At 42.1% G+C, this 25,625-nt stretch overlaps 1 protein-coding gene across 1 annotated transcript in view; it reads right to left on the bottom strand.

Annotated features, from left to right (window-relative positions):
- LOC140545526 (protein unc-13 homolog A-like) overlaps positions 1-25,625 on the bottom strand; it is a 71,601-nt gene that overhangs the window by 43,892 nt on the left and 2,084 nt on the right. The window contains exons 2-7 of the mRNA XM_072668309.1: positions 11,932-11,961; positions 11,728-11,827; positions 8,845-8,962; positions 5,327-5,450; positions 3,591-3,661; positions 2,004-2,058 (exon numbers count right to left, since the gene is read on the bottom strand). Of these exons, the coding sequence (XP_072524410.1) occupies positions 2,004-2,058; positions 3,591-3,661; positions 5,327-5,450; positions 8,845-8,962; positions 11,728-11,827; positions 11,932-11,961 (498 nt within the window). The remainder of the gene's footprint in view (positions 1-2,003; positions 2,059-3,590; positions 3,662-5,326; positions 5,451-8,844; positions 8,963-11,727; positions 11,828-11,931; positions 11,962-25,625) is intronic.

Consider the following 25,625-nt stretch of genomic DNA (forward strand, 5'->3'; position numbering starts at 1 on the left):
GTCAGTGCGATGTACAGCAAAGCATGTGAAACTGAAAAGCCCTCAGACCCTCTGAACTCTGAAATGGTGGCTTATGTGGATTTGTGTAAATACTGTGGTGCAACATCAGAAGATTACATATACACTACATGGACATTAATAAGTATTTGGACACCTGTTCATTCATTTTAATTTGCAAAATCAAGACTTTTAAAAAGAGTTTAGGGGGTTAAAAAGCATGCTCCACAGCTCAATGCTGAGGGGGCTGCTTTATACCCCTCTAGCCCATGCCTGGCATTATGTATGGTGCTAATGGGTTCATGTTTATCTGCTCCAGAAAGTCCTATTGGCAGGACTTCTCTACAGGGACTAGAGAAGCTGTGTATGTGCATTTGCACATCTGAATAAATGTAGCAATGAGTGCAACTTAAAGTAGCTAAATGCATTCATTGGAAGGGCTGTCCACAAGTGTTTGGACATATAGTGCATGTGCTTCTGAGTGATGTTTATTAAATGGGTATAGAACGCTGCTTTCCAACAAACCACTTCTTTAAAAGTTTTAGTTTTGCCCCAAAGCTCCAATGACTTTGAGAAATGACGTCTAGTGTGAAGTCACTGGTATGTCACTGCTATTCTGGGCCGATGCCAGAGATCTCTCCTTTAGTCGGCTAAGGGCACAGTGGGTGAAGTCAGTCTTTATGACTCTTCCCGGAAGGCAGGCTGTTACCGCTGTGATGCCTTACTGGCTCTTGATTAACATGTTGTGGGTCTGGCAGCTGGGCAATGATAAACTGATAAACTCCTGCTGCTGGCCACAACCAATGAAAAAAAAAACTGGTGCCTGCTTCAGCCAATAACAATCTCCTGCCTTCAGCCACAGCCACTGAAAAACACCTGCTGCCTGCTTTAGCAAAAGAGAAATGCCTGGTGTCTGCTTCAGCCAATAAAAAAAACTCCTGCTGTCAGTATATTAGTCAGTAAATAAGAAACTCCTACTGTCTGCTTCAGCCAATAAGAAATTCCTGCTGCCTGCTTCAGCCAATGAGAAACTCCTGCTGTCTGCTTTAGCCAATGAGAAACTCCTGCTGTCTGCTTCAGCCAATGAGAAACTCCTGCTGTCTGCTTCAGCCAATGAAAAACTTCTGCTGTCTGTTTTAGCCAATGAGAAACTCCTACTGACAGTATATTAGTCAGTAAATAAGAAACTCCTGCTGTCTGCTTCAGCCAATGAAAAACCCCTGCTGTCTGCTAAACCCAATGTAAAACTCCTGCTGTTTGCCTAACCCAATGTGAAACTCCTGCTGTATGCATAACCCAATGTGAAACTCCTGCTGTCTGCCCAACCCAATGTGAAACTCCTGCTGCCTGCTTTAGCCAATAAGAAACTCTTGCTGTCTGCTTCAGCCAATGAAAAACCCCTGCTGTCTGCTAAACCCAATGTAAAACTCCTGCTGTTTGCCTAACCCAATGTGAAACTCCTGCTGTCTGCATAACCCAATGTGAAACTCCTGCTGTCTGCATAACCCAATGTGAAACTCCTGCTGTCTGCTAAACCCAATGTAAAACTCCTGCTGTCTGCCTAACCCAATGTGAAACTCCTGCTGTCTGCTTTAGCCAATAAGAAACTCTTGCTGTCTGCTTCAGCCAATGAAAAACTCCTGCTGTCTGCCTAACCCAATGAGAAACTCTTGCTGTCTGCCTAACCCAATGAGAAACTCCTGCTGTCGGCTTCAGCCAATGAGAAACTCCTGCTGTCTGCTTTAGCCAATAAGAAACTCTTGCTGTCTGCCTCCGGCAATGACAAACTGCTGCACCAAAGCTTTCATAATGCTGGTGGAAAGCACAAGGTGTGGTTGGCCTAATGTTACATAATGGCCTAACACAGAACCTCTTGGCAACCTGACTGAGCCCTGGGAATGTAACTGAGGTTTTATGGATACCACTGATTCCACAGGTCAGAAACCACACGGCAACTCAATCACTGATGTGGAGATGTGGATATCGTAGACATGGGAGTAACTCACAGCACTGCGTCCCAGGAACAGGTAGAGGCCTCTCCTGCTCCTCCTGATAGGAATACTATAACAGAAAGATATTGGGATTTATGAACTCAACAAGTTTCATAACCACAAACCTGTATTTTAAGCATATTAAATTACTTATTAAACATGGCTCAACCAATCAGATAATTAATTAATTAATTAACAGTTGTAAACAGATTTAACAGAACAAGGGTGTTTTCAATAGTTTTTTCCAGGCCCAGGAGTGCTTGTTTTGAGAGTTTGGTACATTTGGTCCAGATAACCGATCTCTTGTCTTCCTGAAATTGGTGGTCTGGGGTTCACTTCAAGCGGACTCTGGGGCGGTTCCCTGCAGGTATGGAAGCTATTTGCTCGCAGCGCCACATGTGGAGTTGTGTGATTGGTTCATTTTGTCACATTACTGCTTCAATGTGCCCGAAAATGGCTTCTCCTTCACAAGTGTTTACCTGCACTGTAAAATGCCACAACTCCAGAAGGCGCTGTTCTCTCTAATGTTTGTAATTTTGCGATCAATCCATGGTTCATACAGACTTCTGTAAAACCCAACCCAGTGATAATGAGCCCCTTCTCCGATTGAGCCCAGACGTCTGGGTGTGGACAGGACAACAGAGTGTGAAAACATCCTTAAAATCATAAATTCAGAGCTGAGCACTGAAGTTGCCTGTGATTTCTGGATGCTTTTACTTTCACTTTCACTGTGAATCTATGGCTCTGATTCTCTGATTCTTCTGATTTTCTGACCATTGTAGCACATCATTAATATGCTTTTATTCCTAAACATGTCAATTTAGACATCTTTTTCTTTTTCTGCTACTGAGACTGCATGTAAAACTACTACAGTAGTAACGAGATAGTGATGCTGGAGGTGGGCAATATGACAATATTTCATCGTTATCATGATTAGTTTTGTTATTCTGATATTTCAGCATATCAGATATCACCAGTGCTTCACAAACACTGACTGGCTGCTTGTGTTTTTCTAAACAACCTACTTCTTTTTATGTGAATGTGCTTCTAGTGATCCATGCCGCGAATCCCACCATCCCCTGACAAGTGACAAGCTGACAAATGGCACAGCAGTAACTTTATGAATAGGACTTCATTACCGCACTGCACATTTTGTGTGATGTAGGACAGATACTGCTGAGTTGTATGAATCTATAGGTTACATGAATAATGACCGTGAGCTCCAGCTGGTGTTGTTCTGTGGTGTGTTTGGGAGCAGGAATGATTCTCCTTTAGAATTTTCTGCTGTATCAGATCCTCTACCCCCTCCCCAAAATGAAAAACTCATCAAACCTACAGGATTCACATGAATGGCACAGCCATTCCTTAGAACTGTAAATTTTGCCAAATGACATTTGTGTGTATGTGTGTGTGTGTATTTTACTGATATTTATCTCAGTGGCAAATGGTAAGAATTTACAGGGGGCAGTAAAATGATATATCTTGAAGGCAAATTTCAGACACAGACCCAATTTCATGGTGCTTGGCCCTAAGTGTAGAGGGGGGATAATGAAGGGCAGAGAGAAACAAGTGTGAGAGGAAACCCTATTAGGCTGGACTTACATCCTGGTCCCTCATGGCATTGAGCTGTTCCAGTTTCTTAGCCCAGTATCGAGCTTCCTCTTCAGGGATATCTGTGACAAACATCATAAACATTCACTGTCAGAAGAAGATGATGATAGAATATCCAGTCAATCAACCATAGGAATTTACCTCTGCTTTTAACCCATCCATGCTACTAGTGAGCACACACACTAGTGGGACAGAAAGCACATGTGCCCAAGGTGTTGGGTAGCCTTAGCTGTGGTACTCAGTGATCAGTTAGGGGGTTGGGTTTGTTGTTCACGGGCACTTCAGCTGTGTCCTGTCGCTTCTATAACCTTCAGGCCACTGCTGCCTGCCACAGAACACTCATAGATGCACACACACACACATCTAACTTCCAGGACAGCTTAGGCCTAATGGTTAAAGAAACCCAAACCTAAGGTTTTTAACTACAAACACTCACATTCAGGTGGTCAGTAAGCTCACACACTCATTCGGGCCTGCTCACACATATGCGCACACAAACAAAATCCCACGTAAAAACAATGCTTGTCTGTAGAGAGAGAACTATGCCTTTTTGCCCGCTGTGACCTTCTGTCAGTGCAGCACTTTTGGGCCAGAAAAACACTGGGTCATTTCTGAGGGGGCCCAGTTTTTTTGCTGTGCTTTATGCTTTGGAGCCATTCAAATGTGCTGCTTTGGTGCTACACACCCTATAAGGACAACAGTTTTGGGACACCTGCTCATTCATTGTTTCTTCTGAAATCAAAGGTATTAAAAGAAAAAAGAGTTGATCAAGCTTTTGTTGGAGTAACTGTCTCTACTGTCCAGGGAAAAAAATTAATCTTTCTACTAGATATTCTACACAGCATTTCTGTGAGGATTTGATTACATTCAATGACAAGAGCATTAATGAGATCAGGATGGTGGTCACTTCATCCCAAAAACTATTGGATAGAGCACCATCCATCGTTCCACAGAACACTGTTCCACTGCTCTACAGCTCAATTCTGGAGGGGGTTTTATACCCCTCTAGCCCATGCCTGACATTAGGCATGGTGCCAATAGGTTTATGTTTATCTGTTCCAGAGAGTCATATTCTACAGGGGCTAGACAAGCTGTGTGTGTGTATTAGGCTATCCGAATAGGACTTTAGTACTTTTTCTGAAATAAGCAGCAGCACATCATTTTATTTAAGCCTTTCCAGTACCAGTGAGGAAGCTAAAACCAGGGGAGGAAACGGGTATCTGTGCTAGGCTAAAAGCTATCCCTAGCTTACTGGATTGTACCAGCTGTTATCTCCAACATTCAAAACAAACTGGACTACCTACTAATAGAGCTAACGGCACACCAGAAGGGGGATTTCTCAAAAAACAATATATAATAATCACAATATTCTTTTTACAGTGCTAAAAACAATGCTATGCTATGCCACATTTCTGTGAGCTTCAGAGTTCTGTGAGCCACTGCAGTGCTGCAATGAGCAAAATATTTTTTTCACAAGCCCATTCTGAGGCAAACTAACAGGGTGGTAAATATGTTTGTTATAGTGCATCTGAGCTTTCCCACCCCATACAAAGTCACATACTTATGAATTATACAACATCTTAAATACCGGATGAATGCATTCGGTGGCACCTTAAATATTAAACAACTGTCTGCTTATAGTCTGGAGATGTCCTGCAACACTCAGCATCATGTTTGTTAAGGTGCCTTCTTGGGTATGAAGACTGGACTATTCTGAATAGTTTTACCCAGTGGCAGTTCGAAGCGTGTGTCAAGTAGCACCCGGTGGAATGTTGGGTCTTTGGTGCCGCAGATTTCGTTATCCGCCATGATCACCTGCGAGTCCAGCGTCAACCACTCCCCTGGACCCTCCTGTAAGAACACATACAAAACTGCTGTGACAAAACTATTTAGACTGAGAGACCATAAGAAAACGGGTTCCTTTTATTAGGCACATTTATTTGTTCTTCAAGGAAAAATTTAAGGACGTACTAGCTAACATTTTAACTTGTGATGAATCAGAATTAATCACAGAATATTGTTGTGATTCACGTAATTAATGTTTAATTGATGGACACCACTAGTTTGAACATATTACAAAAAAGGCTAATAATTTTTGTCACATGACTGTATGTCTCAGATTCTAAGGGCTAAAAAAGACAGAAAAAAGAAAAAAGTAGCAAAAACACCTTAATCAGCCAATCACATCCAAACACACACAAAAACGCTTATATTGTAATAGATCGGGTATTGTACGAATTAATACACGCTATAGAAAACCAGTTATTTTACACAAGTAGACCAACAACAGCTATCAGAATGGGTAAGACTACACACACACACACACACACACACACACACACACACACACGAAGTTATTAGACTGCAGTGTTGTAAAGGAGCTGGAAGCTGATTGGTCAGGGAGGAGAGTCAGACTAAATTATAAGATTCCAAAAAAGTTGGGACACTAAAATTGTGAATAAAAACTGAATGCAATGATGTGGAGATGGCAAATGTCAATATTTTATTCGTAATAGAACATAGATGACAGATCAAAAGTTTAATCTGAGTAAATGTAACATTTTAAAGGAGAAATATGTTGATTCAAAATTTCATGGCGTCAACAAATCCCAAAAAAGTTGGGACAAGGCCATTTTTACCACTGTGTGGCATCCCCCCTTCTTCTTACAACACTCAACAGACGTCTGAGTACAGAGGAGACCAGTTTCTCAAGTTTAGAAATAGGAATGCTCTCCCATTCATGTCTAATACAGGCCTCTAACTGTTCAATCGTCTTGGGCCTTCTTTGTCGCACCTTCCTCTTTATGATGCGCCAAATGTTCTCTATAGGTGGAAGATCTGGACTGCAGGCTGGCCATTTCAGTACCCGGATCCTTCTCCTACATAGCCATGATGTTGTGATTGCTGCAAAATGTGGTCTGGCATTATCTTGTTGAAAAATGCAGGGTCTTCCCTGAAAGAGATGACGTCCTAAACATAGTTCTCTGCATATCCTTGTCCTCTCTGGTCCGGATGACATGGCGTCCCAGTGTTCCGTAAAGAACTTCAAATCGTGACTCATCTGACCACAGAACAGTCTTCCATTTTGCCACACTCCATTTTAAAAGACCCCTGGCCCAGTGCAAACGTCTGAGCTTGTGGAGCTTGCTTAGAAATGGCTTCCTCTTTGCACTGTAGAGTTTCAGCTGGCAACGGCGGATGGCACGGTGGATTGTGTTCACTGACAATGATTTCTGGAAGTATTCCTGAGCCCATTCTGTTATTTCCTTGACAGTGGCATTCCTGTTTAAGGTGCAGTGACGTTTAAGGGCCCGGAGATCACGAGCATCCAGTAGAGTTTTACGGCCTTGACCCTTACGCACAGCGATTGTTCCAGATTCTCTGAATCTTTTGATGATGTTAAGCACGGTTGATGATGATAACTTAAAAGTCTTTGCTATTTTACGCTGGGTAACACCTTTCTGGTATTGCTGCGCAATCTTTCTGCGCAACAATGGTGGAATTGGTGATCCTCTTACCATCTTGGCTTCAGAGAGACACTGACACTCTGAGAAGCTCTTTTTATACCCAATCATGTTGTCAATTGACCTAATTAGTGTTAATTGGTCTTCCAGCTGTTCGTTATATGCTCAATTTCCTTTTTCCAGCCACTTATTGCTACTTGTCCCAACTTTTTTGGGATTTGTTGACGCCATGAAATTTTGAATCAACATTTTTCTCCTTTAAAATGTTACATTTACTCAGATTAAACTTTTGATCTGTCATCTATGTTCTATTACGAATAAAATATTGACATTTGCCATCTCCACATCATTGCATTCAGTTTTTATTCACAATTTGTTTAGTGTCCCAACTTTTTTGGAATCCGGTTTGTATTAAAAACTATAAAACAGTCATTTTAAGAAAAGTCTCGACTAAACTAAATCAATCAGTTCAGAATGTCTGATTCTAGAAAATCTAGAAGAATAAAAATAAAGGGATTGAGTAACCATCGGCTCATCTGATCTAAACTGTGTGACTGTATTATTTATACAAACACAAAGATCAGATCAGATCGGTATCGGCTGATACTCAGCATTAAGAGACTCGGTTAACCTGATCTGGACATCCCTAACTATTACTCTGGCTGGAATTTCGCCAAATAAAACTTGGTCCACACCCAAACACTGCCCTTCACCATCACCACTGCTGTAATCACATCATACGTCCACCCGCTTCCACCTGCGTCTCTACTACTGCAGATCAGAGAGACACATAAACATCTTTATAGATTCAGGGGCCCAAACATTCATTCATAATTAAGGGGAGCTGATTTATTATTCATACAAAGTTATGAAAGCGAGCAAAAAAAGCTGGGGGTCATGTATAAAACAAGACATAAAAGCTGCTAACCCAGCTTTACAGGGTCTCTTTAACAGTCTGCTTACATAACTGTGTGTGTTGTGTGTGGGGTGTGTGTGCTGTGTGTGTAGTGTGTGTAGTAGACTCATACTGTCAGTGGAGCTCAGCTCAAACAAAGACGTGTCACAGAGGGGGATCTGTAAGTTCAAAAGCTTAAGTGTCTGCAAATGAAGTGCCATTCCTGCTCAACACTAACTGAATCCCAGCACTGCTAAGAAAGCTGATGCACAAGGGGCTTGTGGGTATGTAAGGGGTACAAATATTAGATGAAGCATCCAGTAATTTGAGGGGCTAAACACACAACTGCACTGGAGACATAAGGCTAATATACACTATATGGACAAAAAGTATTGGGACACCAGCTCATGTATTGGCTATTCTGAAATTCAGGGAATTCAAAAAAGAGGTTATCCAGCTTTTGTTAGCATAACTGTCTCTACTGTCCAGGAAAAGCTCTCTACTAGATCATTAGAGCACTGCTGTGAGGATTTGATTGCATTCAGAAACAAGAGCTTTAATGAGCACCAACCATCATTCTAGAGAATATGGACAGTGCTCCACAGCCAAATGATGGGGGGCTTTATACCCCTCTAGCCCACACCTGGCATTAGGAGGCATGGTGCCCAAAAGGTTCATGTGTATCTGCTCCAGAGAGTCCTATTCTATTGGCAGTACTTCTGTACAGAAACTTGTGTGTGTGTGTGCATTTACATATCTGTGTCAGCAATGGGTGCAACTTAAAGTGGACAACGTATCCCAAACAAACCAGCGGGCCAAATGCTTGAGAATAGTGTAGCAGAAGAGCCTAAAGAGACAGATGTATGGGCACTGGATACGCTCTCACCTCGTTTGACTGGCGAATATTTCGCAGGGGGATCCAGACAGTGCCCACCATGGTGTCCCATATCAGACCTTTATTCCACACTTCCACAGTCAGGCCCAGGTCCAGCCTGTTTATTTCACTGCATAGAAAAAGAGAAAAAGAGAGGGGGGCAGAAAGAGGGGGGTTACATTAATCTGATTTAATGAAATAAAAAAATATATTTATTATTAAACAAGAAATCTGTAAGGAGACATGGAATGGTTGCAGAGCTAACATGGATTATTCCAGGCAATGGTAAGGTGGTAAGAAGGGCGTGGAGCCTTGTTACGTAACAGCTGTGGTGCAACACCACTGAAATCCTGGTGCTCTGAACCGTAATTGTGTCCCACACACACACACACACACACACACACACACACACACACATACACACACACACAGCTTATTCTACTCAGTCAGAGCACTGATAAGAAAATGAAAGAAACAGAGAGGGAGAAGGGAATGAGAGAGAGCGAGGGGGGAATAAGAAAGAGAGAGAGAGAGACACAGAGAGAGAGAGAGAGACATGAATGAATAGCTGACAAAAGAGGGAGAAAAAGAAAAGCAAAAAAAGGCAGATTGAAAGCAGGAGGCGGAGAGGATGGGCGAGCGGAGCGTGACTGAGTGAGTAAATGGATGACAGGAGGAGAAAGGAGCGAGGGAGGGAGAGGTGAGGTGAAAGCGTGAGCGAGGGGGAGGGTAAAGGTGGAAGGAAAGCAGAAGTGTGAATGAAACGGGGCAGAAGGGTGGGGAAAAGCTGTGGGCGGAGGAGCTGAGTCACTTTCAGATCAATGTACCCAGCGTGTTTAGACGCATGGAGCTGCAGAAGATTTCATAATAATCGGGAAAACCAATTCATCCTGAAATTAGGGAGCTCATGTATTATAGTGAGATGTAATTAAGAAATGCCAGTTAACAGGAACAGTAAATCTGGGGTCTAGAAATCCAAGACAACTCACAGCGGACACTGCCAATATGCCAACAAAGTTAAATCAGAACCCACTTCAGAAACAGGACTCCCAGGAACCTGCAGGAAGTCAAGTCAGTGGTGGTGCACTGTTCCACTGTGCAGCTTTACTTGCACAAACATAAACTATAGTTTTGGAGGTGTGCGTCCCAGTAATTCTACTGAGAGCTGTTGGTAGGGTTCCCCGTTTGACCACAAAATGCTTCAGGACGGTTAATCAGCCACTACAGTAGAGATGTTGTAAGAACCGATACACTGTACCATGTCAATACCAGAATTCAAAAAATGTGACGGTATAGGTTTTCCATGGTCCCAAAAACTACCACAGCCATCATAGATACGCAAGAACCGAGGGGGGCAGCATAATAAGCTGACATATACATATTTAATTACTTTAAATAATGAATCTTTTTTATTTCCAAAACATTTATAATATGGACTTCAGAATCTCTCTGAAAACATCCTGAACTCACCTTTAAGAACTGACTGTTCACTTGCTGCCCAATATATCCCATCCCTTGACAAATGCATGAGCATAATCAGTACATACTGAACCCTTCACCCGTGGTTTTAATGTTATGGCTGATCGGTGTTTGTATTAAGCATCTGGGAATGAATCTACCGTGTGTGTGTGAAGGTAGAACCTGGAGAAGAGTATGTGACCCAGACAGCGTATCTTACATTGTTACATTAGCTTGTGTCTACAGAAAGGGAAGTTGCAATGTAGTTAAGCTCAAGGTCGTGAGGTGGCACAGAGGACAGAAAAGGAGGAGAGAAGACAGGGATGTCAACCGGGAAGAGAGTGATGTGACAGATGACAAGCATAAAACAAGGTGAGGAAAGAGAGATATACAGAAAAACAGAGAAAACAAGAACAGGCCTAGAATACACCCTTGAGGAACACACGCGTCTATACTTTACCTCGCTGCTCTTGCTGTACCTCTTGCTATCCTTCTTGTTTGTTTGGACAGAATTTCTCTTCCCAAACACGATCTATGTTGCAGCTCATTGCTTTGGCTGTAATGTAACTAACAACGTTTGCTCATGTTAATAAAGGATTATTCAATTAAATGAAGAGCGAGAAACAACGAGAGCAGCTTTGAAATACAGCTTTGATGTCTAACAAGGAATTAGCATTCGGAGGTTTTTCCGGCTTGATAATACTGCCGCCAGCAAGCTCTGCTGGATTTGCGAGCACATATTTCTTTTATGGAATTGCATTAAACTGCAATGTGACAAAGTGGTAATGCTGGGAAGGCAAACATAACACAGCACAAATACGACACGGCAAAAGCTGTTATTAAGGAGAAATGGAGATGGGGTAGAGAGAGGGGAGCCTGACAAAGAGCAAGCAGAGAGAAAGTAAAATTGAGAGGGTAAACAAAAAGAGAGAGAGATCCTCAGCATTATTACTGCAAACCTCCAGGGTCTTGCCCCTCAGATTCCTGTGCATTTTGATTGCCTTTCAAATGAATATAAGTGTAAAATATGAAATTACTCATGCTAAATGATCTCGCACATTCCAGAATTGCCTATTAGTCAGTGCTGAGAATGCTACTGATCTATGGTGGTCCTGACCATTGAAGAACAAGGTGAAAGGAGGCTACCTAAGTATACAGAGAAACAGATGGACTACAGGCTGGAATTATAGAACTACACAGTGCTTCTATATGGTAAGTGGAGCTGATACACTGGGCAATGAGTGAATACTAAAGGAGATGGTATTAATGTTATGGTTGTATACTGAGTAAATGTTTGTTACGCTACCGATACTTTCACTGTAATACAGTTTGTACATGTTCCTCCCCTGAAAGAAGAGAGAGTGAGAAATAGACCAAGCAAAAGGAGAGAGATAGAGTGAAATATATAAAGTAAGTGAGAGAGCGAGAGATACTCACAACATGAAATCCTGCTCCCAGCTGGGCTGGTTGCCTCGCACCGCGATAGTCGTGCTTTTAACATTCTGCACCTTCAGACTCACATATGTGTTGAACTTCTCTGCAGGGAAGAGAGCAATAGGAGGTCACATACACACACATACACACACACTGTGTAATGGCCATTAAAGCAATGAGGTTAGTTTCTTATCAGTCTATCCTCACCTTGGGGTCCATCAAGCTTGGCTTTCTTCACTGTAGGAAAGAGAAACAGAGAAATCAAACTGTGAGCGTTTCATTAACTGAAACGCATGAGCATTTTCCCAAAGATGCCTGATGCTTCCATCTCACCCAAACACATCTACACACTACCTTGATACTAGCTAATTCCATGGACCCATCAACATTTCCACATTATTTAATTGTTAATGAAATAAATTCATTCAGAGACTGCTCACAGCAGTGGTTACACACCAATCAACCATACATTAAAACCACTGACAGGTGAAATGGCATCTACAGTGGCATCTGCCGGTGGGTTGGATCTAGATATTAAGCAGCAAGTGAACAGTCAGTTCTTGAAGGTGATGTGTTTTTTAAGGCAGAAAATAAAGGGGAGGCCGAATCTGAGCCACTTTGACAAGAACCAAATTCTGGATCAGAACATCTCCAAAACACCAGGCAGGGTGTTCCCTGTATGCAGTGGTCAGCACCTACCAAATACAGACTATGGAAATACAACCGGTTAACCAGCGACAAGGTCATAAGTGTCCAAGGCTCACTGATGTGATCCATGGAGGCCCCACCTCACAACTTCCAATACTTAAAGGATCTGCTGCTGATGTCTAATCTCGGTGCCAGGTACCACAGGACACCTCCAGAGGTCTTGTGTAGTCCATGCCTGAGGAGTCAGAGCTATTTTAGTGGCACCTGGGGACCTACACATAATTAGGTATGTGGTTTTAATGTTATGGCACATTCATGTACTAGTCATTTTCCAAAGTAAACTGAAATGGCTGTATTTGTGTTGTAGGTACTGGAGCCACTGGTTCTTATTACCACTGTAAAGAAATCTGAGCTGGTAAGATCCTTTATGATGAGCCACTTCACACCAAAATCAAGACTAACTGACTTTGCTTACTCCAGCCAGCGAATTACGCAGATCATTGGAAAAATTGGTGGACTGAAAGCACTTTGAATAGATAAGGGGGTAAAAGAAGAGGGTCACCGGTTGCTACTGACCCTATGTATTCAATTAGAAGTTTAAGTCTTAAAACTCAATGGGCTAGATTCATAAAGCACACCAACAGACTGACCATGAAGTTACAAAGAAGGCGCATCAACAGGAACACATTCATCCATTCATAAACAATGATAACCGGCCTGTTTTGCTGTCTGTATACCACACCATCACGCAAAGAAAGCCAGCAAACAAACCCTAAATGTCCCTGTAAGTAGCTACAATGAACAGAATTAGCCTTTCTAGTTTTTAAACATGTTTGGTCACACAGGCAAGTCTTGGTGCCTGTACTCACACACACACACACACACACATATTTAAATACACACGGCTCATTTGTATCTGTTTCAAATGGGTTTGGATTAGACTGTGTTTTCTGTTCTGGCACTTTTCTGTTTCACTATATGAAAACTAGCTCAGAGAGCCTCCCTGATGCTGTGCTTCACATGGAAATGCATCATAGTTGTTGTCCTCGAGTCTGAAATTCTGCCATAGTGAGCCTTTAGGAACTGGAAGCTCATTCTTGAGAACTTCTCTTCTTCAGGATCCTGTGAAGTGAACTGAATCCAGGGATGGAGATTTAACAATATGAGGATAAAGAGAAAGTGTGTAGCGTAATAGCTCTCTCTCTCTCTGCAGTATTTTGCTAGGGCAGAGTTATTACGTCAGTTTTTATGCATTATTGATGCCTGCTGCTGCCCCTGCCACATAGCATAGAGGACATTAATATTCATATCAAACTCTCCTCACTCTCATCCTGTAATCCTTCTCTTCTAATGCCTCTGCTTTCCTTTCTCCCTCCTTCCCCTCCTCTTCTTTTCTCACCAGGCCTCTCTGTCTGTCCTCCCTGGAGCAGCCACTGAAAACAAGAAGCAAAGCTGTCTAAAAGCCCCGACTCAGCTGAAAGAGACGAGCACGAGAGAGGGACTGAGAGGGAGAGAGACTCGGAAAGATGCTTTGGCAGTAATGTACTCAATACAGTCATGCCAACAAAGCTATCCTGAACAGGGAGGGAGGGAGAGAGACAGACAGTGGTAAAGGACGTGATGCAGAGAGATCTAGAATGAAAAAGAAAGAGAGAGGGTGTGTATGGAGAGAAAGTGACAAAAGGAAGTGATGTAGTGATCAGTGAAAGAAAAGAGAAAGAGGTAGCAAATGGAGAGGGAGGGATAGACTACAAAGAAAGAGAGAGTGAGTGAGACAGAAAGATGATCAGCGATGATCAGCGATGTAAAGGACTAGAGAGAGAGAGAGAGAGAGAGAGAGAGAGAGAGAGAGAGAGAGAGGATCAAATAAAGTATTAAAGGGAGTTGATGTAAAGAGGACAAGGAAGAGAGAGAGAGAGATAGAGAGGGAGAGGAAGAGAGATAGAGAGGGAGAGGAAGAGGGAGAGGGAGAGAGAGGGGATCAAATAAAGTATTAAAGGGAGTTGATGTAAAGAGGACTAGAGAGAGAGAGAGAGAGAGAGAGAGACAGACAGACAGAAAGAGAGCGAGAGAGGGAGAGAGAGAGGATCAAATAAAGTATTAAAAGGAGTTGATGTAAAGAGGACTAGGAAGAGAGAGAGAGAGAGAGAGAGAGAGAGAGAGAGAGAGAGAGAGAGAGAGAGGGAGAGGAAGAGGGAGATGGAGAGGATCAAAAAAAGTATTAAAGGGAGTTGATGTAAAGAGGACTAGGAAAAGAGATAGAGAGAGAGAGAGAGAGAGAGAGAGAGAGAGGGAGAGGAAGAGAGATAGAGAGGGAGAGGAAGAGGGAGAGGGAGAGAGAGGGGATCAAATAAAGTATTAAAGGAAGTTGATGTAAAGAGGACTAGAGAGAGAGAGAGAGAGAGAGAGAGACAGAAAGAGAGCGAGAGAGGGAGGGAGAGAGAGGAAGAGGGAGAGGAAGAGGAAGAGGGAGAGGGAGAGATAGAGAGGAAGAGGTGATAGAAATGTAGGAGAAATGTGGGATATATAATAGGATATATAATCTCTTGAAGCTCCTGCTCTGCTGAAGGCTGTGTACCTGCGCTCCTCCATTCATGTGTTATTAATCTACTCGCTCCTCTAATGAGCGGACTGGTCATTAGCTCCGGTGTCAGTGATCTCTGTATCTTTCACATTACGCTCCTTCCGACACGTTTACCTCTGGCTCCTGTCGGTGTTTCACACTCAGCTGCCAACAAAGCTTTTCTCCGAAGGACAGCGCGGAACTGTGTTCCGAGCAGCAGCAGTAAGCCTCGGGATTAGTTTCGGAGAGGCAGAGTAAACCCAGGAGAGCAGCAGCACTGCAGAACCCAACAGCAGCACTGGGCCACAAGACACAGCCGAGCGGAGCCGTTAACGTTAGCTAGAGACTTTTACAGTGCTCAGTAAATGAGGAAAAACGCTGTAATAATAAAAAATAATAATTTACTAGTCCTAGTCTAGTCCTGTTTGGGTTCCAGGCGATGCTACTTTAATGTTGCATTGGAGTTACGAGGCTAATGAAGCTAGCTAACCAGCTAATGGAGTTAGGGGAACGATTAACAGGACTTAAGACATATGGTTCATATTATCAATTAGGAAAACATTTGACATGTCCCCATTGACTTACATTGCATTGGAGTAAACAATTAAATGTAAATATATATATATAAAAATTAATATGTAAGAGTTTACATAAATGCAATGTAACTCAATGGGGTCATGTCAACATACTGCTATTTGCATTAAATGCTTATTTTATTTATTTATGTTTTTGTTATGTTTATATATATATATATACTTTTTAATTTTTTTTTTACTGTATAATGTTTCTAAATATATAACAGCATTTTCAGTTGTCCCTCAGTCCCTCATTCAACCCTGTAACACTAATTTCTCCCTCAGTCTCTTTGACTGTATCTAATATTTTTTAAAGTGATATGAAATATGTATGAAAGGTTATAACAGATTTAACGGAATGTCACTTTTTCTAGAAGGGCACTCACTGATTGTGGTTTCTGACACTTAATGCTACACACTGCTAGCGTTAGCTAACACAACAGTAACGGTAGTAGCAGCCATCCTGAACTCTGACATGTATCTGAATATTTCTCCATGTTTATAGATTACAGCTATAGATTATTCCATACCATTTCAGAAACCACAAAAGCAAGTGTGTGCAACGTACAGCGTAAACCTACATTTCCCATAGTGCCCAGCGTCTTTTTATTTTATTTAGTTTTTGGCAGTATTGGACATTCGGAAATAATTTAAAGAAATAATGTGTTTTGATTAAGGTAACCTATAGAAATATAACCTACCAGACATACACATTAGACACATTAGTAATTCATTAAACTAACAAAGGCATCAGCATTAGCATAGTTTGCTAGTAAAAGGGGGCATTGATAACATAAACCTGGCAAATGAGTGTCGTGATATAGCCGATATACCAGTAAACTACTCATTTTATGAGCCTGGATCTAGCTAACATGAATTAATGATGCAAAGACAAAATCCTAGTTTTACATGTAGTTTTATGCCACATAGGAAGTATATTATGCACACGTGACAGAAATTGTACTAATATAATAATATTAATATTAACTAGAAATATGGTAAAATACATTAAAACCTTATTTTCCTTTTTTGTTCATGTATATATTTTATATCACTTTACATTAACATATGCAAAAAAAGAGGAAGCTGATGTTTTCCAGTTAATATGAATTACTGTAAAATAAATGAAATTTCAAGCAATAGAATAAATACAACCATAAAAAAGGCACCAACACACCCCCACCCCTTTATCATAATGTACAGCCAACACAGCGCCATGCTAGAATCCCAGAGCACCCAGCTGCCTTGGGTAATAGGCAGACTCAGCATGGAGTGGCTAGTCTAAAGGCCCATCTCTCATTTCTCCCTCCACACACTCTTCCGTTGGCCCCCCGCCACTGCTTTCACCTCCAGCCATCTGATCAGGCTCATATCCCCAGCCGCATAAAGCCAACATCCAGCCCTCACTGCTCTAATTCACAGCCGTTCGAGACCCTCCCGCTCTAATTAAGGATGTCTCTGGGGAGCTTGGGGTGACGCTGGGGAAGGGTGGCCTTTCTGATGAGCCCCAGTGAAGCAGCATGGTGTTCTGTCGTTTAGCGCCGTCATTTCTCTTAATGGCTCCCTCAACAGCAATGGTCTCCCTTCTAATTTCCTCTCATTTCTTCCTCCTGTCACACTCTCCACATGCCTACACTTTATGTGCTTTTTGATTGGTTTATGCTGTGTGTGTGTGTGTGTGTGTGTGTGTGTGTGAGAGAGAGAGAGAGAGAGAGAGAGAGAGAGAGAGAGAGGGGCACAGGGAGAGAACAGAGAGTATGTTCACCACTGTTCACTACACTACTAAGTTTGTAATCTAACTATTCTATTATATAAAAACTATAATAACATTAGTAATAAAGTGTTGGCACTGGAATAGTCAGAGGAATATCATAGATTTAATGCTTGCTGATGCCACAGCTATCCATAGCCAGGTGTCCAAGGGAGCCTACCTGGCCTCACTCCTTCTGGATGGGTTGGATGGCCCTCCATCTCCCCATCGCTCGTTGCGATGCTATGCTAGCGTAGGCATCTGTTAGTCGAACTAACAGAACTAGTGCACTCCTCCAAGCATGTTCAGCTGTCCAATCATGTTGCATTAGCAGCAGTATGAAAAAAAGTGTTTGGCTGGCTTTAGGTGACTTGGAGGAAGCGCATGCTAGCCTTCACCCTCCTAGTGCTGGTAGCATCATGTGATGGGGTGGAATTGCAAATGATTCAATTGTGGAGAAAATAGCTCATCTAGGCTACTTTTGGCAGGAACTGTGTTTTGCTGTACAGTATGCAAATTTTTACCTACAGATTACACCTACAGGAAATGAAATGAAATGAAACCCCATTTTAAACCCATAGGCAATTAATATGGACTTGGTCCCCCTTTGTTTCTCTATTAGCAGGTTTGGAGCTCCACAGTTATCGACTCAGCAGAGTGTCCGATGACTCCTATTACAGAACCACGCAGAAATTCTTTAGAACTGAGCTCGTCAGAACCACCCATTCTTTCACTAAAGTGTGGAAAGGCAGACTGCATGGCTAGGGGCTGGATTTTATGCTTTATTTTATAATTGATTTTATATTATATTTATATTAAGATGTGTGTCCCAATATTTTTGTATATATATATATATATATATATATATATATATATATATATATATAATGAAAGACAAAAGTATTGGGTATGTGTGTGTGTTGATTTTCTATTATATTTATATTAAGATGTGTGTCCCAATACTTTTGTCTATCATTATATATATATATATATATATATATATATATATATATATATATAATGGTAGACAAAAGTATTGTGTGTGTGTGTGTGTGTGTGTTCCACTGCATTTTAAAAATGAAGAAGTTAAAAAAGCACTAAGCTACTTCTATCTTTGGTGCCGGTATGAATGTTTTAAAGTTTGAAAGGCAGCAAAATTCTCACTCCGGCCTTTTGGCAGGATGCCTCCAAGAGAAACAGCTGAGGCACCAGAACGAGACTGTAAAGGGCCTTTAAGGCCACAATAAAGGAAATGCCATGTTCATCTGTCAGTTAAATAGTCAACGTGCTGTGAGTCTCATAAACAACCTCTTTCACAGTCTCATTCACAACTTGCCACGCCAGTCTTTCAGCAGGACAGAGGGCTGGTTTACTTCATTGCTAACAGACAGTAACAGCATGAAGCACCTGCCCCGATCCCTTTTTAAAGATACAGTAGCTGCAGCCACATTCATGCTCTGAATGCCTTTACTGTAACCTTGCATATTGCATTATTGCATGTATGCATTAATTACTATGTAGATGCACTGCTGCAGCTCAAGCGTCTGCTGCTCAGTCGAAAACCCAGAACATGACCATGTCTCCAAGACTGTGTTTTTTTTTTTACAGCTGTGACAGCTTGAAAGTTGAGTTAAAAGCCGTCCTCTGAAGAGTCTAAAAATAGAACGCACAGTCCGTTCTGTCTCCTTCCAGTCTGCTCAGTCCACCGAAAAACTGATGACACAGTCCAGGTGTAGCAGCCAATCTGTATCTGTGCTAACAGACCAAAACTATTTTGAGCTGTTTGAAACTCCACTGCCAGCTCCGCAGCTGAAACCGAAGAAGTCAATGCAAAACTCGCAGCAGAAACTCCAGCCTGATCCAATGCAGTGGATTTCAGCCGAGATAGATCGAACTCCAGGAGGAAAGAGCGCCTCGGTGGCTTCGGGTCTCAGTCAGAGCGGTTAAAAACAGCCCCCTGCAATATATCAATACACGTCAGAGATCAATGAAAAAGAAATTGGACTGCAGAACACAGGAAACGGGCTGTTAATAATAGCACCACCTCATAAATCACTGCCAATATAAATAATTCAGGCCAGGAACTGCCGCCTACAAACGATACGTCGTAATCAATGACCCCGAGATTTCATTTACGCCAGAAAGGCTGGAAGAGAACAACAAGCGAACCTCCTAACAACCAAGCTGGGTAAGAGACTCAGAGCCAAACACATCAGTGGCTTCTTAAACTGAATGCAGTTTATATAAGGGCTGCACAATGGGTTGTTTGTAGCCTCAGCAGCAGGCAAAGGAGGCCTCCTAATAAATCACAAGGCTTTTTTTAATTGTGCACTGAGTGAACAAGGTTGGTGGAAGTGCCAACAAACTTGTTTATGGACTGTAAAGCAGCTTGGTTTTAAATGCGCTCCGTAAATAAAATACTAGTGTAGACCTATAGTGATGTGGAAAAAGTTAGGACATCCCATGAAGACCATTTTGAGGAGGCTGAGATAACCTGTTGTGTGGACACACCCACCTAAAATTAGAACCAGGTGCAGAACATCAGCTGCGGATGATTAAAACACGCTTAGAGAGGATTCTGGAGGAGCCTGTCTTATTTAAACCTCTTGATTGGTAAAGTGAGTGCTTTTTACCATGGCCAGATCCAAAGAGCTCTCAGAGGCCTTCAGAAAGAAGGCTGTAGATGCAGATGAGTCTGGGGAGTGTGGTTTCAAAAGAAATAAGCCCTTTCACTGTTCGCTAAGTGCATTTACAAGTGCAATGACTGCCAACATGACCAGGTCAGACTGTCCTATAGCAAGTTCAGTCCAACAGCAGACCTCAAGATGCATAAAGAAGTCTCTAATAATCCTAAAATGTCCATCATGGGATCTCCAATTAGCTCTTGCTGCAGCTAAAGTCAAAGCACAGCACCTACCATCAGAAAGAGACCGAACACGTTTGATGTTCATGGGAGGTGTGCAAGGAGGAAACCCTTGCTGTCAGAAAACCATCAGAGCAAGACTAACGTTTTCCAGAGAACACCTAGAGCAAGACCGGGGACATCTGGAACAATGTGCTTTGGAATTAATCCAAACTTGAATTATTTGGACACAGTAACAGAGGACATGTTTGGCAGAAACTAGACACAACATTTGAGCACAAGAGCCCATATCAGCTGTGAAGCACAGAGGTGGAAATGTCATGGTTTGGGGCTGCAGAAGGGCCTGGAGAACCCTTCATCATAGCATCTACTGGGAATTCTTTATTGTATTAGAGGAAAATGTGAGACCATCTGTCTAAAGTCGAAAGCTGAAACTTCACACAGCGGAATGAATTCTGCATGGAGGAAAAACTTTCTCCCAGCTGATTGAGTTGACTGGTAGATCATTATAGGAAATGTCTAACTAACTAAGTTATTTCAGCAAATGAGGGAAATACCAGCTCATGGACTTGGTTCCATTCTCTTCCATTCTATAGAAATGAAGCCAAAACTGTCAGGTTTGTCCCCCAGATTTTGTCCAGTTTGTCCAAGATGTGTAATCAGTAAAACAGTAAAAGTGCAGTCCATGTAAGTTCCACTACAACTCAGCTACTCCATAGGGAGGGAGAGATGCAGGTCCTGCAGATGACCAGTCTCTCCCAGCCATGGCTGTCAATCACTTCATTGCTAAGTGTAGCCCCGCCTTCCTACGCTACAGTACACTAAGGGTATAAAAACTGATTTCTGGGGAGAACTTAAAAATGGGCCGGCATTAGCACGAGGAAAGCTAACTGATAAAATTAGACACTGGAGGTGGAAAGACAGTTTGTTGGAAATGTAGCTGTGTTGGAGATCCACCTTCACTTGCCGGGAGTATTCATTCAACCCGAATCTATCACTTCATTTAGGTCTTCTGAAGGATGGATGGAACAAGTCGGGTGGACTGGATTAGTGTTGGAGCCAAACTCTGAGGTAGGATGGATCTTCAGATTGTCAACCAACCAGGTTTTGCAGAAAGGCTGAGCAACGTGGGTTGGAGTCTAACACAGTTTGCTTATTTCCCTGCTCTAACAGACCTACTAAACCTGGCAGTTAACAGGTGAGTTGAATCAGGTGTGCTTGAGCAAGAAAAGTCAGACCCTCCAGGACCAGAATTTCCCATCCCTGCTATATAGCGAGGTGGGTCCGGGCTGCTTTGGAGTTCTGCTTTGGAGCATATCATTTACACTGACCCAAGCAAGGCTTATAGGCTCTTACTTCATTACATAAATCTGGATGTACTCCCACATATGGTACATGAGAGGAGGATGTTATAGGCCTTTCAGCACAAAACACAATACAAAAGGATTGCATCACCATAAACACACACAGAAAGACATGCTTTATGTAACACGACCACATAATTAAAACAGGCTGTAATCCTCTGTTGGGTGGGAAGTGGATGAAAGTGTGTAGGTGAGAATGGAAAAACAGCGGCTTTGTTAAAGTCACCCATGCATAGGGACCTCATACACAAGGCTCCATTTGAGACACGGGTGTGCTTGTGCTAGTAGCTTGTAGCACAAGTGGTCTGTTCACACTGGCAGGTAAAGCTACTTGCACACTGATGCTTTAAAATACACTTATATGTAGTGCTGGCCCAAAGACAAGCTTTAAACACAGGCTTCAAATACTCATTGGGGATTATGACTGAGGACTTGAATACTTGATCTTAAAACCTACCCCAAATTTAGATTTTGTCTGTGTTTGTCTGTGTTTTGGCATCTCGTCCACACTGTTTTTTTAGTCACTAAAAGTGAAGCTTAGAAAGCACTCTCCAAGATGATGAATATATATATATATATATATATATATATATATATATATATATATATATATATATATATATATATTACACTGGACATTACACTGGACCCGCCCAGTCTAACAACTCTGCCAAAATACACAACTGCTACATTGTTTAGGGCCCCTATCACTCACAGGCCTTAGAATCATCCGAATAACCCCACATAGGGCGCCCCTGCCTACTGGCACTATGCCTAATCCTGTGGCTAATGACGGTACTCCATCCAATATTTTTTTAGGATGAGTTTAGGAGTTGAGGATGAAGTTGGGTGATGATCGTCCAACATCGTCGCTGAATCAATCAAATCCTCACAGCAATGCTTTAGAATCTAGTACAAGTACCTTCTTCCCTGGACAGTAGAGACAATTACTTTGACGAAACTCAGGTGTCCTAATACTTTTGTCCATATTCACATTCTGTTACACACTCATTCAGTTTGTTGTCCCTTGCTGCAGAGACATCCTCTACTTTTCGCTACTTTAAGTCTTTAAAACAGACATTGGAACATTGCTGTGAGGATTTGATTGCTTTCAGTCACAAGAGCAGTAGTAAGGTCAGGTGCTGATGTTGGGTAATTGGTTCTCGATCAGAAACACCACTCCAACTCATCCCAAAGGCGTCAAATGGAGCTCAGTCACTGCACAACCTCACTAATGCTCTTGTCGCTGAATGCAATCAAATCCTCACAGCAGTGCTGCTCCAAAAAAAGTACAGTCACAGTAGAGACAGTCACTCCAACAAAAGCAGGATAAACCCTTTTTTAATGCCCTTGATTAAAAAAGAAACCATGAATGAGCAAGTGTCCCAATACTTGTCCATATAGTGTATATCTTTATAGTAGATAGTCTGTATTGTAAGACTGTAGTGTCTGAATTGAGACACAGGGAAGCATCGCTCATTTAGCTAATGCAATCAGCTGATACAGCTGCACTTCACTGAGCAAACAGCATTATCCTCATATCCTTTACATCCGTCGAGAATCTGGTCACCTTACAGGCAGACTGGCGGCTCGGTTTACTGTAACAGCTCCGGAACCCAGCTGAGAGAGCAGTGAAATATAGCATCGACCATATCGCCGCCTTCAATATTACTCATTCATTCATTATGCACTCGAAGCAGAGCGGCTCTTCGGCTGTGACCTTACTCATGGACCTTGTTTTAACTCCCCCTCCCTCTCTCCCTCACTCCCTCTCTCCCTCACTCCCTCGCTCTCCCACTCCCTCTCTTTCTGATTTACTGCTCAGGAACCGAAGAGCCAGCGGAGCGGAGATAAATTTCTCAAAGAGAGATGAGATCTCAAAGCAAAGCTGTCAGAATCCCCATGTACACGGCAGAAGGGATCACAAAGACAGCGCTCATGGTGTTTCTAGTGGATCAGCAGCTAACAGCATTCAGCTGCTCTCTGCTATCTTGCAGATGCGGTGCAGGATGGGAGTGAACAGAGCTGCTTGTCTGTTTTTGGCCTGAACACAAATAAAAATTGGGAATTCCCTTTTATTTGAAAGGCACTGTGGTTCAGAATGACAGCTGTGGGGCAGGAACAGAGGTGGTATTTTACTATTCTACGAAGTGTGTGATATAATAGAAATGTGAAGGGCGTGAAGGCGTCTGAGGCTTGAAGACAAATCAACATCTTCACCAGTTGCTTTCATTCAAGAATCAGAACATTATTTTTTTGTGGATTTAAATCGAAAGCCTAAACAATGTCCAGTGTAAAGCTGAGCTGTGTTGATTGGTGCTGGCGGTTCACACTGTTGTTTCTATATGGTTAAGTAGGGTGGCCTTGGTTTTTTGAAAAAAGAGGACACTGGGGACACACAGGGGTCCATCGTGGTTAGGATGTTGTGGCTGGGGGGATCAAGTAGGCTTGAGTTGTAGGACCATGGCAGTGTGTGGGTATGAGGGTAGGAGAAAGTTCAATATCTCTAAAATCATTTAACTACGATAATTCCTTCATTTCAACTTATGTCTTAAAATAATAATAATAATAATAATAATAATAATAATAATAATAATAATAATATGGTGGGAATGTGTGGTGGAAAGCAGTTTGACCAATGGCTGTATGTAGATGCAGGTACATGTAGGCCAATAGCAGCAATGAAAAGGCAGGACTTAAGCAGTTTGACCAATGGCTGCATATAGATGATTGTAGTAGAACGTTTAGCTAAGCCTATTAGCTTTAGCTAATGGTTATTAACTTTATAACATGATTCCAGTCCATTTTCATACAATCTGGAATTAGAATCTAAAGAGAACAAAAGCCTAAAATCAAACAATATTTCCTTACAAAACATGCTTATAAAATTAGACTCAAAACGTTAGCGTGACCCTTTAGCCTCAGCTAGCGGTTCATTTACAGCATATAGCTGTAGTTAAGTCTCACAAAATCAAGGGTTTGTTTAAAAAGGAAAGGCCTAAAAAAACAAATACTTCAAACTATTTTTCTCATAAAATGTGATTGGAAATAAAAATCATGGGAAAAGTTTAGCTAGGCAATTAGCTTTAGCTAATAGTAAATACCATTATTACACTATTCCAGTTCATTCTCAAACAATCTGGGTTGAGAAATAAAACATTACTACAATAAACATTAAAACAGCGACATTACCAACACTACCTCCTGAAACGCTTTTCGAAACATGAAGCAAGTGAAAAGTTTAGTAAGGCCCTAGCTAAACCTTTTTAGGTGTTAGCTGGGTGTTAGCTAGGTGTTAGCTAGATGTTAGCTAGATGTTAGCTAGGCATTAGCTAGGTGTTAGCTAGGCGTTAGCTAGGTGTTAGCTAGGTGTTAGCTAGATGTTAGCTAGGCATTAGCTAGGTGTTAGCTAGGCGTTAGCTAGGTGTTAGCTAGGTGTTAGCTAGATGTTAGCTAGGCATTAGCTAGGTGTTAGCTAGGCGTTAGCTAGGTGTTAGCTAGGCGTTAGCTAGGTGTTAGCTAGGCGTTAGCTAGATGTTAGCTAGGCATTAGCTAGGTGTTAGCTAGGCGTTAGCTAGGTGTTAGCTAGGCGTTAGCTAGGCGTTAGCTAGGTGTTAGCTAGGCGTTAGCTAGATGTTAGCTAGGCATTAGCTAGGTGTTAGCTAGGCGTTAGCTAGGTGTTAGCTAGGTGTTAGCTAGGCGTTAGCTAGGTGTTAGCTAGGTGTTAGCTAGGCGTTAGCTAGGTGTTAGCTAGGCATTAGCTAGGTGTTAGCTAGGTGTTAGCTAGGCGTTAGCTAGGTGTTAGCTAGGTGTTAGCTAGGCGTTAGCTAGGTGTTAGCTAGGCGTTAGCTCAGTGTTAGCTAGGTGTTAGCTAGGCGTTAGCTAGGTGTTAGCTAGGTGTTAGCTAGGTGTTAGCTAGGCATTAGCTAGGTGTTAGCTAGGCATTAGCTAGGTGTTAGCTAGGTGTTAGCTAGGTGTTAGCTAGGCATTAGCTAGGTGTTAGCTAGGTGTTAGCTAGGCGTTAGCTACCGGTAAACTGTGTTATTATATGTTTTCTACAGTCGGTGCTTCTGATGAATTGTCATAATCAGTGATTAGTAACAGTACAGAGCACTAAGACCTAAAAATGAACAAAAGC

The sequence above is a fragment of the Salminus brasiliensis genome, chromosome 23, assembly GCF_030463535.1.
Source record: "Salminus brasiliensis chromosome 23, fSalBra1.hap2, whole genome shotgun sequence".
Taxonomy (NCBI): domain Eukaryota; kingdom Metazoa; phylum Chordata; class Actinopteri; order Characiformes; family Bryconidae; genus Salminus; species Salminus brasiliensis.